Source organism: Caloenas nicobarica, chromosome 3 (assembly GCF_036013445.1).
Source record: "Caloenas nicobarica isolate bCalNic1 chromosome 3, bCalNic1.hap1, whole genome shotgun sequence".
Taxonomy (NCBI): domain Eukaryota; kingdom Metazoa; phylum Chordata; class Aves; order Columbiformes; family Columbidae; genus Caloenas; species Caloenas nicobarica.
The window spans coordinates 71581599-71597013 of NC_088247.1; the positions used below are offsets into that span (position 1 = coordinate 71581599).

At 39.6% G+C, this 15415-nt stretch overlaps 1 protein-coding gene across 1 annotated transcript in view; it reads left to right on the plus strand.

The window, feature by feature from the left end:
* Nucleotides 1-15415, plus strand: part of IGF2R (insulin like growth factor 2 receptor) — a 59339-nt gene that overhangs the window by 30540 nt on the left and 13384 nt on the right. The window contains exons 20-35 of the mRNA XM_065631146.1: nt 617-718; nt 1433-1534; nt 2156-2330; nt 3754-3921; nt 4405-4548; nt 5194-5372; nt 5738-5825; nt 7314-7520; nt 7906-8036; nt 8751-8848; nt 9687-9823; nt 10408-10598; nt 11232-11358; nt 11723-11845; nt 12302-12564; nt 14202-14414. Coding sequence (XP_065487218.1) covers nt 617-718; nt 1433-1534; nt 2156-2330; nt 3754-3921; nt 4405-4548; nt 5194-5372; nt 5738-5825; nt 7314-7520; nt 7906-8036; nt 8751-8848; nt 9687-9823; nt 10408-10598; nt 11232-11358; nt 11723-11845; nt 12302-12564; nt 14202-14414 — 2448 coding nt within the window. The remainder of the gene's footprint in view (nt 1-616; nt 719-1432; nt 1535-2155; nt 2331-3753; nt 3922-4404; nt 4549-5193; nt 5373-5737; nt 5826-7313; nt 7521-7905; nt 8037-8750; nt 8849-9686; nt 9824-10407; nt 10599-11231; nt 11359-11722; nt 11846-12301; nt 12565-14201; nt 14415-15415) is intronic.

Genomic DNA, 15415 nt, shown 5'->3' on the forward strand with positions numbered 1-15415 from the left:
CTTAGATTCTGCATCCTCTGTAGCTTATTGATTCTAAATACATTCTTCAATCTATAAAGCTTTTGCTGATACAATTCCACATACTGAAGTTTAGGCCGAGGGGATCACTAGACTGAAGCTTGGCTAGATTCATTCTTGCTGGTTTGTGAATCTGCAGGTCATATTCCCTTCATAAATGGCACCTTCAGTCCAAGAGGTATGGTGAAAATCTGTGACCTGGAGCAGTTATGAATTGTTTGCTTTTGCCTGAAAACACTGTAATGAAGTGTATATAATTAATACTTCTATTACCTTTTATTATAGTGGAAGACTTTTCAAAGCTAAGACTGAAGCAAGGTCTGGTTATGCAAGTCTGGATTCAGTATTGAATTTGATCGGAATAGTTGGATGTCCAATTCGGTTCTTTGCTAAAGCTTCATGACATGCTAAGTGTTTAGCTAGGCAAGGTTCTCAGCAGTGACCTTCAAAGGGGAGAGGGAAGCGGGATGGGAATTGTGTGCATTTGTAGTTAAATCTCTTAGAAAAACTGACAGTTTCTGATGAAGTGGAATCTCAAACATGAGAAGGTGTTGGCTGTTACATTTATTCTGGTCTTCTCTCTGCAATCTGTTTCCAGAGTAGCAGCCCGCGGTTTATAGCTATTCAGGAATGTGTGGCCACGTTCTTATGGGAAACTGAGGCTGCGTGTCCAATCAAGGAAACAAAAGATGATTCTCAGGTGAGAAAGTGAGAGATAATTGTATTCATAATCTCAGCATACTGGGTTTTTTTCCTCTCTCTTCTGGTTGCTGCATTTAAATGAGAAAACTAATTACAGTGAAGTCTGAAGTTGATCATGATGGAGTTTTGTGATATCTTATTTCTTTCTTCTTGAAGTGTTCCTGAGATGTGTAGCTTCTGACCAAAGTATTCAGGTGCTCTCTTGAGAGAACAACTTACTAGCTGTGGCACTGAATGTTTCATTCACTTACAAGGTTGCTAGTAAAACTGAGTTCATATGTGAGGATATATATTATTTTTGTGTATAGATCATCAAATGAGGCGCTTTTTATTTTTTTTTTTTACCCTGAGCTACTCAGTTGCTTCTATTACACTTTATAGGTCTCAAGCACATCAGTGTAAAAACAACCCTCAATGAAAATTTCCTTGCTCTTAGCTAACCTGATGGATGCCATCTGTTAAATTGCACTTTGATATGTTGATATGTAGCTGGTGTCAATGGACAACTGTACAAAAGTGAATGAAGTGTTGCTACCCCGAGAGCTGTATTTGGATTGCCCAAATTAAGTTGCTGATTGGTATGCAGGCTAGGAATGTGTGTAATTCACTACTTTGGCTCTTTAAACAAGTTAGAGGTAAAACTTAAGCAGAAGAAATGCAGAAGGAGAAAATAATGCTGTCGTAATATATATATATTTTTTTTTTCCCCCAGTCCTGCTCTGTGCGAGATCCAAACACCGGCTTTCTGTTCAATCTGCAGCCATTAGCTTCTGAAAAGGGCTATATGGCTTCTGGCATTGGGAAGAAATTCTTGGTAAGGATTCTGACTATACAGTTTACTGCTTATAGATGCTGTTGTTGCATTTTTCCAGTCTTGCTTAGTGAGCAAGTGGAGCTTTGACTCAGTCCTTTCATGAAATTTGAGGTGACAGGGAAGTACTGTGCTCGAGGGGAAGAATGGAAGATAACTTGATTCATCTCAGATGATCTTAAAAGCATCAAATTTCTGGTTCTTAGCAAACGTAAGGTAGCTGCACTTTTGAGGCTATGCATGTTTTTCCAGTTATGGACTCTGCATAATACCGGTTTATTTGCTGGTACTGAAGAAATGGACAGTGGAAGCCTTAATGCGATCTGCATGTATCAGTTGTCCTAGGCTGTCCACAGATACTACTGCAGCGTTTTTTAGTTTAAGAATAAACTTGCTAAACCACATCCTGTACTTCTAGTGGGGAGAATTGTGGACCCTGTAAACTGAAGACTGAGGATGTGATTCCTCTGTTATAGTTGGTTGTCTTGCAATCTAGAAATGACAGACGTATGTTCGAAATAGTTCATGACAATTGAGTTCTACTGATGTAGAAATGGTTCTGTGGACCTCATTTTTCTGATACAGTTAATATAGTGTACACCCACATGTTTTCAAAACTTCTAGCTAAACATTTGTGGACCCATGCCGATGTGTGGTAATGTCAATGGCAAAATAGCTGCTGGATGTGAAGCAGAAAATCTGACGTCAGTGAGGATGGTGGAATTGGACAAAACCTTGTATCTTTCTGGTGAAGGGTTTCTGACTCTTACCTACAGAGGTCCTCTTCATGTGCAATCAGGTGAGTTCAGGAAATATGCAGTGGCAATGGATTCTGATATTGTACAAACTTTCTGTGAATAGTCTTAATTCCTCCCTTTGTTCATGTACTAAAACCTGCTGGTCTTGGTGTTAGTCACTTAAATAAGCTAGTTCATATGAAAATTTTAGGGAGAAATCAGATCATGCAGAATGCTAATGGCTCAGTTTTCAGTAATACAAATGCATTTGAAACCTTCTGGAAAAAGACCAAATACAGTACAGGATTTTGTTTTCCTTACTGAGTAGATGAAAAATATTTTTCCTTGCATGGAGGAATGGATAGTCGAATTGGGAAAACAAGCAAAATGAACTCTGGCTCTCTATGTCCAGTCATTACTTTTAGTTTCATGAATAATGCTGTAAAGTTGTTTATATCTGAAAGGTCATGGCTCTCTTATATAGAATTTCTTGAATAAGTGCTCTAGTACTTCATGTACACCTACTTCATGAATTTAAGTCTGTTTCGCAGATAAGGATAATGAAAGATGTGTATCTCGCTTTTGGATTTTTACCTGATCTCCAGCTGTAATGAAGCTGAGCTTTCATACAAAGGCGTGTGACATCTTAACAACAAGTTTTTAGGAAAATGGGATTTTTACTGCAGGAGCCTCAGGTGCTCATCCCCTGTACAAATTGCTATGGTGATATATCTTATTTTCCCAGTTGTAACATTTTTGTACCTAATATACGATGGGAAACAAGTGATTGAACTCTCCTGTATTTTTGCTTTGAGAGCTTCTACCATTTTGATAACAGTAGATACAATGACAAATACTACTCCTCTCCATAATTCTACCATTTCATGTGGGCTGTGGAAAGGAGAACTGAAGAGGACTTAACATGTGCTGCTTAAATAGCGTCAGTACAGTCATTACACTGAACTTCTTACAAGCAAACAAAACCCCTGAACCCAAAACTTTGCTATGTGTGGTGTAATTTACAGGTTGCTGGTACAGCTGATTTGGCGTTTTATAGGTTTTCAGTTTTTTCAAATATATCATGTCAAAGACCTAGGAAGCACAGTTCAGAGAAGGTAATCGTGCTCTTGAAATATGTCAAAGCATTTGGGTCTCCCATTTGGAGAGGCAGTTGTGGCTGCTAGGCAATTCAGTGCGGGTGTCTAAAGAAGGCTTGTGTATTTGCAGCTAAAATAAAACAAACAAACCAACCAACCAAAACCAAACAAATAAGCCCAGAAGATACCCACCAAAACCCACAAAACCTCAACAAGAACAACAACAACCAACCCTAAACAAAACCAATCAATGAAACAAAAAATAAGGTAGTGTTTTTCTTGAGGCAGTTAGTAATAAGAAACTGTTAGAAAATTTTGAAGTCAAGTGTTAGCTTAAACTTGTAATATTTCTGAGTGAACCAGCAGCAGAAAAGTGTTTGTTTTACAGGAACATCAGACACGTTCACGGTGACTTTCATATGTAATGATTCATATCCTGGAGAGCTTAAGTTTGTGCGTGAAGAGATAAACAGTGCACTGAACATCCATGATACTTTCTTTGAGTTTCACACAGCTCTGGCCTGTGCTCCTGCTCCTGTAGACTGCCAGGTTACAGGTAAGTACCTGGAATTTGGGTGGGTTCAGTCCAACAAATGTTGGAGAGAGAGAAGATGTAAGTTGTTTGAAGCAGACCTACCTTACGAAGATGGGCAAGAAGCTAATGTGGATCACAGTGGTAAACATAAGAGAGCTGATAACGGCTTTGAAAACCTTTAATCCTTACCATGACTGGGTGCTTCTTCAGCCCAACTCTGAAGAAAATGGGTCAATTTAGTATTGGCCTCTGGAAAAACACGCCTGTGAATTGTGGAGTAGTTACTTGTGGGAAGTAACTGCCCATGGAACTCTGTTCTACATTTGGTGCAGTTACGCTTTATGGCAACAGCACCTTCTCTCCATGCATATCTAATGTGATTCTGAAAATTACTTTGAATTATGCGTATTCATCAGTGAAACTTGTATCATTTCAAACCCACTACTGCTGCAAGTATCTAATAGGTCATCTTTCAGCTTACTGCATGTACCACATCTCTTTCAGATGCTGCTGGCAATGAGTATGACCTAAGTGACTTGAGCAAAGAAGGGGAACCATGGGTTGCTATAGACACTTCAAAGGAAGCAAAGAAGCGAACATTTTTCTTGAATGTCTGCAAGCCTTTGCCCTACGTGCCTGGATGCCCTGGTAAGCCAAGTGGCAAGCATTTCTTAACTTGTGCCTTCTGATGCAAGACCTTACATGCCTGTTCAATCACTGAACTTGCATAGACGTGAGTGAGGTATGTCAAGGGTATAATAGAGAGAGTTTCTCAAATGGAGAGCAGACTTAATGCTCATCAGGACTCTTGTGTTGATGTGTGGGAATGCATTTTGGAAAAATGCATTTCAGAAAAATGCATTGAGGGCAGTATTTGCTAGTATCCTTTTTTTTCTTTCTTTTTTTTTTTAAGGAAGGAAAGTTAAACGTTGAAGCCTCCTAACTGAAGCCAGAATGAGAAGCTTATGCCATGTCTCACTGTGCTTCTAGCCAGTTTGATTTATTTAAACTTTTGCTGTAGTCTTCTATCAGTCTGTGGGAGCAGATAACCTAATGCAGTTTTAAAGATTTCAGTGAATGCAGGAGAGTAACTTGTTCTGTTCCTCAAAGACTTTAGGCACACCATGTCTCTAACTTTATTTATGAAGACACTTTTGTTCTGCTTCAGGAGTCTGAGACAGTCTGCTTTAATGCTCAAAGCTCTCTTAAAGTTACTCTGGTATGTTATTTTACAAGTTAACTCTGGTCGTCAAAGCCTTGCACTAAAATACAAGCTTTTTCTTTTTCCTGTAGGTGGTGCCATAGGATCTTGTGTGAAATACACTGATGAAAGCAAGAACCTTGGAGTCATTCAGATAAACCCACAGGCTGCTACTGATGGGTCATTAAGCATTATTTACTTGAATGGTGACACATGCAAAGACAAACAGCGTTATTCTACACGTATAATCTTCCAGTGTGATCAAACAATGGTAATTTTCTGTGCCAATTGCTATTAATGAGGATTTTAGAGCTTGAACTTACTGTAACAAAACAGACAGCATTTATTCCTCTTGGAATGGAGAAGCTGGTTCTAAAAAGTAATATCTTGTGTACAGGCTTTTCCTTTGTCTCTCCTTACAACTGCTTTCCTGAGCCTATAGAATATAACAGTGAACTCTATTGTGGAATCCTGTGAGCCACCAAAAGAAGCTCTATGCTGAAAATGAGTACTGAAATTTGATTATAGAAGTCTTAAACTGTGCAACTGAAAAAAAAAAAGAGCATTCTGCTTATACGTTCTGAGACTTGCAGTGTAATTGTTAGTAAGCCTCCTTCACTTGGCTCTTTTCTGTAGGGATCACCGGTGTTTGAGCAAGAAGATGACTGTGAGTTCGTATTTGTTTGGAGAACCTTGGCAGCTTGTCCTGTTCACAAAGCAGAAGGTAAATGTAGTTATTTGAGCTTTAAAGTATCAAACAAATCTATGCAAGAAGTGAAGCTATGTTTGTTTCTTGCCCTGTGAATCTTTCTGTAAAAGGTGTTGGCTTGTGGAGGGATGTCTCTTCTGATCTTTAAGCCAACTAAGAGTCATATCTAACATTAAAAGTACAACTTAAGATGACAGGCAAATGTACTTCCCTGTCTAGGGAAAGAAGATAAAGTAATAGTTCTGTCTCTGAATTATAGTACTACCTTGTTAAATCACAGGTAGACTTCCTAGTGTCACGTAAATCTTAAAAAAAAAAAAAAAAAAAAAATTGGGTTTCATGAGAGCACAGTTGATTCTATGCCTGGCAAGTCATTCCTTGTTCTCTCACTGATGTCTGGAAGCTACACTGTAAGCTTGACCCTTGTTAGACAATGGTGGAGGGACCAGCAGGGAGAGTATCAGGATTTACAGTTCACTTCAGGGCATGTAGGAAGGAATCACAGGTTCTAATTCGAGTACTCAGTTGGCTCTTAGATGGGAAGTTGAATGTGCAGGTGTCTTCTCTGCCCTTGCAGGCTTTCTTTTGCAACTTGTAGATAATGCCTTGTAAAACATCCAGACTTCCTGTAAAGGATCTGTTGCAACGGTCCTAGATGTTATTGAAACCACCAGTCATCTCGTGTGGCGTAAGAGGAATGTTTACAAGCTGCTGCTCTGTAGCACACAGTTACTGTGCAGGTCACTGGTGACAAGAGTTGTGCTTTTGAAGAGAGAGAAAATGATGTCTTTAACTTGGTACCAACTTGTTGGGTGATTGAGGGGAGCATAATAATCATGGGATACAATCTGATGGTTTTTTAAAAACTTCAGAATATTGAGCAAAGGGTCACTTTAAAACTGAGGACTCAATCAGCAGCAAAGTTACTGATGTATATCAGCTGATTAGACTCCTGAAACTAGACTTTTCCCAAACCTTTTCTGTATGCATCTTGGTAGACCCGTGAGCTGTAGCTAATGCTTTCTATGATCAGTTATTTCCTAACTCGGCAAACTTCATAGCTGTTAAAAGAAGATGCAAGATTGACATCTAGGACAACTTTTGCTTCAGCCTTGTGACCTCACTGTTCTTTCCAGATAATTAAGCATGTGCTGGACTTAGTGTCTTGTTCTGTACTTAACCTTCAGCATGGCTGAGGGAAGAACCTGTGAGGCCACTTTGAGGTATCTTTTAAACTACAGTGTGACTTTGCATCTTGCTTTAATGACAGTTATAAAATAAATGTTCCATTTGTAGCTTAGTTGCATAGTTCTAGATATTGGTGACTTCCCAAAACAAGCTGCTTAGCTGGACTAAAATGGTGGTTCGGTGTTAGTGCTCTGAAGTGCCAGCTACCCATTTTTGTGGCTTCATTTGTTCCAGTAAGCCTTAATTGTCTTAAGTGTATTTGGCATGGCTCATAGATATTAAATTGTATTTTAAATTCTTAACTTTTCTTTAAAGGAGAGGATTGCAAGGTGAAGGATCCAAGGTATGGTCATGTTTATAACCTGAAGCCACTTTCCAATAAAGACATAAAAGTGAGTACAGATGAGTATGACTACTACTTCAGAGTTTGTGGAGAAATAGAAGAACCTTGCAAAGCAGAGGCTCACAGTGTGTCATCGTGTCAAGTTAAGAAGATGGACAATACTTTCAGAAAAGTAGCAGGTATAGCACTTGACTGGAAGGAATTTACAGAATGGGAATATTAACCAGCATGGGATTGAAGCTACTGTGTGACACGAGGGGTTCTGGCTGATCTTGTAGGGTGCTTTATCTCATAAGATGTACCACTTTTGCTTTGTGTGCAGATAAAATGTCATGTATATAGTTACCTTGACACACAATTAGGAATGGGCTTGAGCCTGCTCTAGTGGAGTAGTACACATTCAGTAACTAGGTCACAAGTTTTAGAGGAAGGTGGAGATCTTTCTATCAATATTTTATTGTGCGTGTTATTGCTGTCTTATGTATCCCTGTTGCCAGAAGTGTTACTGCAGTCATGTGTATTTAGTGGATTAGCTGTTTACTTTTCTCAACTCTTTGCTTCTAGGCTTGGTTACAGAAAAACTGACTTTCAAAAATGGTTTAATAATGATTAATTACACCAGTGGAGAAAAATGTCATAAAATATATGAACGATCAACTGCCATATTGTTCTATTGTGACAAGACTACATCTGAGGTTAGTTTCAAAACATATACTTCCTGTATGTACTGTCTTCCAGGGTTACCCTCTTCTTAGCGTGTGGGAGGGTAAGGCAAAGAACATGATCTAGCTTCCTTCAAGGACTGCCTAATCATTTACAGGTTAGACAGGAGACTGAAACGTACTGTGAGGTAATAAAAGATGAGGAATATTTCCGATTTATGGAAGGTACCTTTGTCATGCCCTAGGAAAGTCAGGGCATGTTGTTCCCCTAAGGGATGCCTACTATTAGCAAAGCTCTTGCTGATGTTGGGAAGAGATGTTCTCTCAGAAATAACAGCCATTTCTTTCTGAGAAATAAAAGCTAGGAGGGTGAATCTGCAGGAAAGCAGGTATTACATGGCTGGACCAAAATAAGCTGATTACTTGTTTTTGGTATTATGTCTCTCTCCATACTTGTGCTTCCCTTCCTGTTTTTAAAACAATGGTGCCTAGAGTTACTTTTGGTCTTGCCCTTCTTCATGGAGGAGGCAGAAGCTCCTGATGGCTGCCCTTTGACCAGAAATGTGCATGTGGATAAACTCGGTTTGGGAGAAGCCCTGCTTTTGGCAGGGCAGAGGCACAGTGTGGCTCCTAAGATAATATGTAAATACAAGTTCCTGGATCTTGTTGAAGCAAGAATGAGACAGTTTGGTAGCTTTGGTGTACCTAAATGAGAAAGTAAATTCCTTTTGTATTTTGTTCTTTCAGCCTGTATTTTTGAAGGAAACTCCAGATTGCACCTACATGTTTGAGTGGCATACGCAGTACGCTTGCCCACCTGTTAAATCTACTGAGTGCTCCTACAAGTGAGTTCTTTCCACAAACTTGAAATGGAGCTGTATGATGACAGAAACAAATACAGCCTTATTGCAACTTAGTGGAATACTGCCACTTCAGCTATTGGGTTTTGACTGAGTCAGTAGCCAGCTAATGTGGCATTCAATGCCAGTGCAATGTATTTTAAGTAACTTTTGCAATTTGTGCTTCCTAAAACTAATTTCATGGAAGAAAAATACTTTATTTGAGCTTCTTCTGGGGAATAAGCCTAGTATCAAAGTGGACCGTTTGGTATGCAGTTATTGGTGGCTGAAATCTTGAGTATGTTTAGGTTGTTACAAGTGTCTAGTTACTATTTAACTATAGCTAGTTTAAACAAGAATACAACTGCTGTCTATTTGGAACTTCCAAACAAAGCTCCAGGAAAAAAGTAATCGCTTTCTGTCACAACCAAATACTAGCTCATTAAGATTTGCTAAGTGGAATCAAATGTGGCTAATAATTGTCCCAGAGTTTTAACATCTGGCATGATAGTTTTCTACCCTAAGGTAAAACAATCTGCTTTAACCATGCATTTGTGCTTGCCATGCACTGAAAGCCTGCAGGCTTCAGTGAAAAGTCAGAATTACTCTTGTCTTGGCTGAGGGCTGTGTGCATGTGGAGAGTTACTGGGGGGGTTGCTGGTGCAATGGTATCTCTCTGTACTGAATTTGAGGTTTGTACAGAGTGATGAGTCTGGTGCAGATTTCTTTTCCATTATGATACTCTGCTTAAAAGTTATTGCGGTAACTTAAGAATTGTAACTTAGAATTTCTTGATATATATTTTTTAATGCCTCTTCATTTGAATCATTTTTCTTTCTCACAGGGATGATGAAGGAAACTTCTATGACTTTTCATCTCTGACACGACATAGAGAGAATTGGGAGGCAATTACTCTAACTGCTTCTACACAGAAATACTATATTAATGTCTGCAAACCCTTAGTACCATATGGTGCTGCACGTAAGAGCAAAAAAATATATATTCTTCCTGTAGCTTGGGGAGACAAGTGGTAGGACAGTACTGCTGGCTGCTGTTCAGAGTGAAAAAATCACAAAATAAGGTATTTGGAGACCGTGGTGTAATTTCAGCACCAGAAGGAAAAGTAGATTGTGGGCCTGATTTCCATCTGCTGGGCAGATGAGATTAACTACCAGCTCTTATCTTCTTTTGATAATTTCAGCACTCTAGGTCTTCCGTCCATATCCAAAGTCCACTATAGCTCTTAAAGATTAAAATACTGTTTTGGTGCAAGATGTTAACTTCAGAATTTTCTCTATGGCATCTTCTGACTGACTCCACATTTTTCGCAGTGGAAGACCAGGGAACAGACTCCAACCTTTCATTCTGTAGTAGTCTCCTTCCCCAGTAGTAGCTGTTACTACTTTTGGGGAAAAAAACACCCCCCCAGTGAGTATGGTTTGGACAGTGGATTGGAGATAGATCAGCCGTGACATACCTGAAAACAGAGGAGTGGAGTTTTATTCCAGACAAGTAAGCCCTAATAACAGTGGGAGTTATAATGCAGGTTTTGTTCATCTGTATAGGTTCCTGTCCTGCTGATGCTGCTGCCTCCCTCATGGAGGGTGCAAAGTGTACAAGTCTTGGGGAAGTGGCTGATGGTCCCCGGTGGGAAAACGGCATTTCTACTCTGAAATATATTAATGGGGAGCAGTGTCCAGATAAAATTCGCAAGAAAACAACAATATTGCGCCTCAAGTGTGATGAAAGCAAGATTGTAAGTGGGCTTCTCCTGGTGGAGTTTAATATTTTTGTGAGTTATTCATATCACTGTATGTGTATGGAGAATGGTACACAGTTCTCATCCATTCCCTAATTGTCTGTAGTTGGATGGGAGCCAGTCTTGTAAGCATTAGATGCAGAGCAGTTTGAGAGATCGTTTTGTATGATTTGCTAGCACAGATTTTTATCATCAGTAATAGCTTCAAATTGTCTCTCTCTGTCTTGAAACACTTGCCAACCTGTAACACATTTGTGTTCAAGTAGTAAATAATGCTACTGGCTGTGTAGTTCTTAACTCCTGCACATCTGTGTGCCTTACCATTAAGTACTCTTCTCTTTGAGATGTCTTACCCTCACATGTTGGATTTTCTGTTGCCCAGCTAGACTGCCTTTAGCTCTCTTCTCATCAGTTTTGTTGTTCCTAATAGTGATTTTTGTACTGTCTTGTATATTTGAAATAACCACAGTTAAATACTCTGGGTTAATTCACTGAACCATGATGGGCTGTTAGGTCCTAGGACTGGCATTCACATTGAGCTCAGCCAGAGGCTCAGGGATAATCCTGTGGCATGCAATCTTACAGTATCACTCAGTAGAGGTGTCACTCTCACCACTGTTTCATGTTTAGGAATCGAAGCCGGAACTTATAACGGCCATTGAGGATTGTGACTATACGTTCTTATGGTTCACCGCAGCTGCGTGTCCTCTTAAAAGCAATGTGCAAAATGACTGCCGGGTAACCAATCCTGCAACAGGTAGGGAGGAGGCCTCAGGATTTTGTATGTGGAAGAGGCTGCTGGAAGTGTCACTGTGTTTGTGTTCTTGAGGGACTTCGTTAGAACAGGGCAGTGTGATGCATCCTCTGGATAGTGGCCAATAAGCTTATTGGTGGATAGAAATGTTCCCTTGGAACATAGTCTATAGTTCTGAAACTAGTTTTACCTCTGATTATTAATATGAAATAGTAACTGTTTGCCTTTCTAAGCTAGCACTCAAGTAGAAACTGATTGACCTTCCTACTAAATTAAGTTACCAAAGCTTTTCATAGGAAAAAATGCCTTGCTTTTCAATTAAAAAAAAATAAATATATATAAAAATTATTCCTTCATCTGCCTACAGGCCACCTCTTTGATTTGACATCACTAAAGCGAGAGTCTGGTTATACCATCAGTGGTTCACACAACAGAAAAATTGAGTTGAACGTTTGCGCTGAAGCTAAAAGTTCATGTGCTAATGGAGCTGGTAAGTAGCTCATCCCTTCTGGTACTGTAACGACTGACTATAAAGAACCCAAAGGAAATAGTTATGCTCAAGTTTACAATAAAATGCAAGGGGCAGGTTTTACTGCAAGTGTAGAAACAGTGAAGAGAACAGCTGTGTGACTGAATTGGCTAGGAAAATATTCTAAAACTGTTTTAGGAAATGAAGTGATGTATTCCTATAAAACTCCATTCCTAATCTTAAATAGGCTCACTTCCAGGACAGTCTTTTTAGGTCTAAATGGGTGGGTATTCCTCTGAACACAAGCATGGGAGAGGAGTGCTTCTAGTGTATCTATTGACTATTGTGAAAAGTAAGAAGTAGAAAAATTGAAGTGAGACTAAAATATTAAGGTTTCTGCTGTTTACGTTGTAAGGTGCAATTTTGGAGGCAAGTTACATCAGACTTGATCTATTTTGTTAATTTTTTTTGCTTCAGCTGTCTGCATCATGGGTGGCCCAAAACCAATTAATGCTGGAAAACTGAGTAAAACTTTAACTTATGAAGATCAAGTGTTAAAGCTTGTCTATGAAGATGGAGATCCTTGCCCTGCAGACGCTGAACTGAAGCACAAAAGCCATTTTAGCTTTGTATGCAAGTCCGATGTTGGAGATGACAGCTGGCCTGTTTTTCTGTCTTTCGATGAGCAGACGTGCACTAGTTACTTCTCTTGGCATACTTCCTTGGCTTGTGAGGAAGAGGTAAGAATTAATTCTGTGGAAAACACCTATGGGACTAAATTTCTGGGGGAGTTAGGTGTAATAGCAGCGTATGTTTTAAATTCTTTGAGGGAAAGTACAGAACTCGAGTACATACAGATCTTTTTTACTGACACAGCAGGGATGAAGAAACTTGACAAACTTCTGGTCCGCATGGTGAGCCAAGTTAAAACCTGTAACACTTCAGAAGAACCTCTCTGTGAACCTATTTAGCTGCTTTTGTGTACAGCTCAAATGAAAGCTGTAGGGCATCTTCTTGGGAATTGATAGTTAAGATCCTCCAATGCAACAGGCCAGCAGAGGTTAGGTTGAGTTGGGCATGTATAGCATCTCTGTGCATGAGGACAGTCTTTGCTGATAAGCAAGTGAGTAGCAGCCAGGCAAGTTATACATCAGCTTGCTCAGTGCAAAAACTGATGAACCTTGATAGCATGAATTTAGGATCTGCCTCTGCTGTACAACACATGCAGTAATCACTTAATTTGGTTAACTCTAAATGAACTGGTGTTCCAGACAATACTTTGAGCTAGTCTGTCTTTAGTTAATTTTAACTAGTTAAATTGTTACCAGCAGTGGGTCCACAGAGTAAAAGCCAGCAATAGTAATGGAAGGCTAAATGAGCTATAGCGTCAGTTCAGATCTCTTCTTAACACCTGAACGTTACCTTTTGTGAATCTGCCTAATCGTTCTCTTTGCTGCCTTGATTACTTCTAGTGTGACCATTATTCTCTGCGACAAATTGTTTTTCTTCCTCATTGCAGTCTCAATACTACCGTAGCTCTCGCTTCTATTTAGGAAAAACACTTCCCAGTTTTCCCTGACAGGAGCTGTCATGTGTCCTCTCCTTCTTTTTGTATGAGTTCTGCTGTACGTTGCTCTGGTTTCCTCTTCAGTAGTGTGTACCATGCTGCAATACAAATCAAAAATGCCTAAAACCACTGTGTTTTACAGCCTATTAACTCTATTCAGTCATCATTTGTCCATTTTTGATAGCTTTACGCAGTGTATCCACAATTGGCCTAACTAGTTCAGTGTGACAGGTAGGTAGCATTGGTAATTATTTGTCCTGAAATTAAATGGTAATTTGTTAGTTGCGCCTTGTCTAATATCTAAAAAAAAAAAGACTTTCCAAATTCCAGGTAGGTTGTCCATAAGCTTATGCCCTTTAAGAACATGTGAAATAGGTTCTGAAGAAATGCAGTGCTCAAGCCATCGATTTGCAATACAATAACTTTACATTGTTATAACCAGGCTTGTTTACTAGAGGGAGTCCAATGATGTGGGGGAGATGTGGAGAGGAAGAAACTGTAGGATCTACTGATCTTATGAAGACAGTGACTATGTGTACTGGAGTCTGCATACCAGAGCTTTATGCTTTGGTATTCTTCTGATATGGACTCAATTCCATAAGAGCATTTAAATGATTGAGGTTTTTCATATGCAGCTTGTAGGTGATTAGTGTCTATAGACAAACAGAAAATTGTAACAAATTTTGCTTTACTTAAATTTCACGCTTTTAAATGCAGCCCCACTTTTGGCCCTATGATGTACAGGATGATTGTCAATAAATTAGAGCAAGTAATAAAAGAATAAGAGCAGTAAAAAGTACTTTCTTGTAGGTGAAGTGCTCAGTAATGAATGGCAGTTCCCTCATTGACCTGTCTCCTCTGATCCATCGCACTGGGTATTATGAGGCATTCGTGGATGAAGATATCACAGATGTTTCTCCAGACTTCTACATCAACATTTGTGAGCCTCTCAATCCTATCAAAGGTGTCAATTGCCCACCTGGAGCAGCTGTTTGCATGGTTCCTGTTAATGAGTCGCCAATAGTAAGTACTGTGCCTGGAATCACTGAAATGTTCATTTCTCTGCTAGTTTAAAACGGTATCCCTGCCTAGAGACCTGATTTGAACCAGAGGCTTGACAATGGGTTAAACAAATGGAACATAAAATTTATCCTGCAAAGTTCCCTTTCATTGCTTTTTCCTGTGAAGAAGTATTTTCCTATCCTGAATCCCAGTGAATTTTTTGGGTGTCAGAAGATTCCATACCATGACAAATATGAAAAATTACCACAGAATTTTTTTGTGTGGTGCTGTGTGCCAGTTATGGAGCCTGGGAAGCAGAATGCCTCTTAATTTGCCATTCTGTGGCACAGAAATGGTGTGCTTGATCCCATGATAGCCTGTTGCAATATAACTTTATATAACAATATATGACCGCATCACTCAGCTTGGTGGTGTTAGCAAACTTGCTGAGGCTGCACTCAATCCCGCTGTTCATGTCTCCATCAAAGATATAAAACAGTGCCAGTCCCAGTACCAACCCAGAGGAGTGCCATTTGTCACTGGTCTCCACTTGGACATTGAACTGTTGACCACAACTCTGAGTGCAACCATTCAGCCAATTCCTTATTCACCAAGTGGCCCATCCGTCAAGTCCGTGTCTCTCCAGTTCAGAGATAAGGATGTTGTGTGGGACTATATCAAATGCTTCGCACAAATCCAGGTAGATGATGTCAGTTGCTCTTCCCTTATCCACCCGTACTGTAGCTGTGTTATAGAAGATCAACAAATTTTTTCAGGTAGAATTTGCTCTTAGTGAACCCATGTTGGCTGTCACCAATTGCCTCCTTATTTTCCATGTGACTTAACACAGCTTCCAGGAGGATCTGCTCCATGATCTTGTGGGCACAGATGCGAAGCTGACTACTCTGTAGTTCTCCAGGTCTTCCTTTTTTTCTTTTTAAAAATGGGGGGTTATGTTTCCATTTTTCCAGTCAGTGGGAAATTCACTGGAATGCCACAACTTCTCAAATGTGATGGATAGT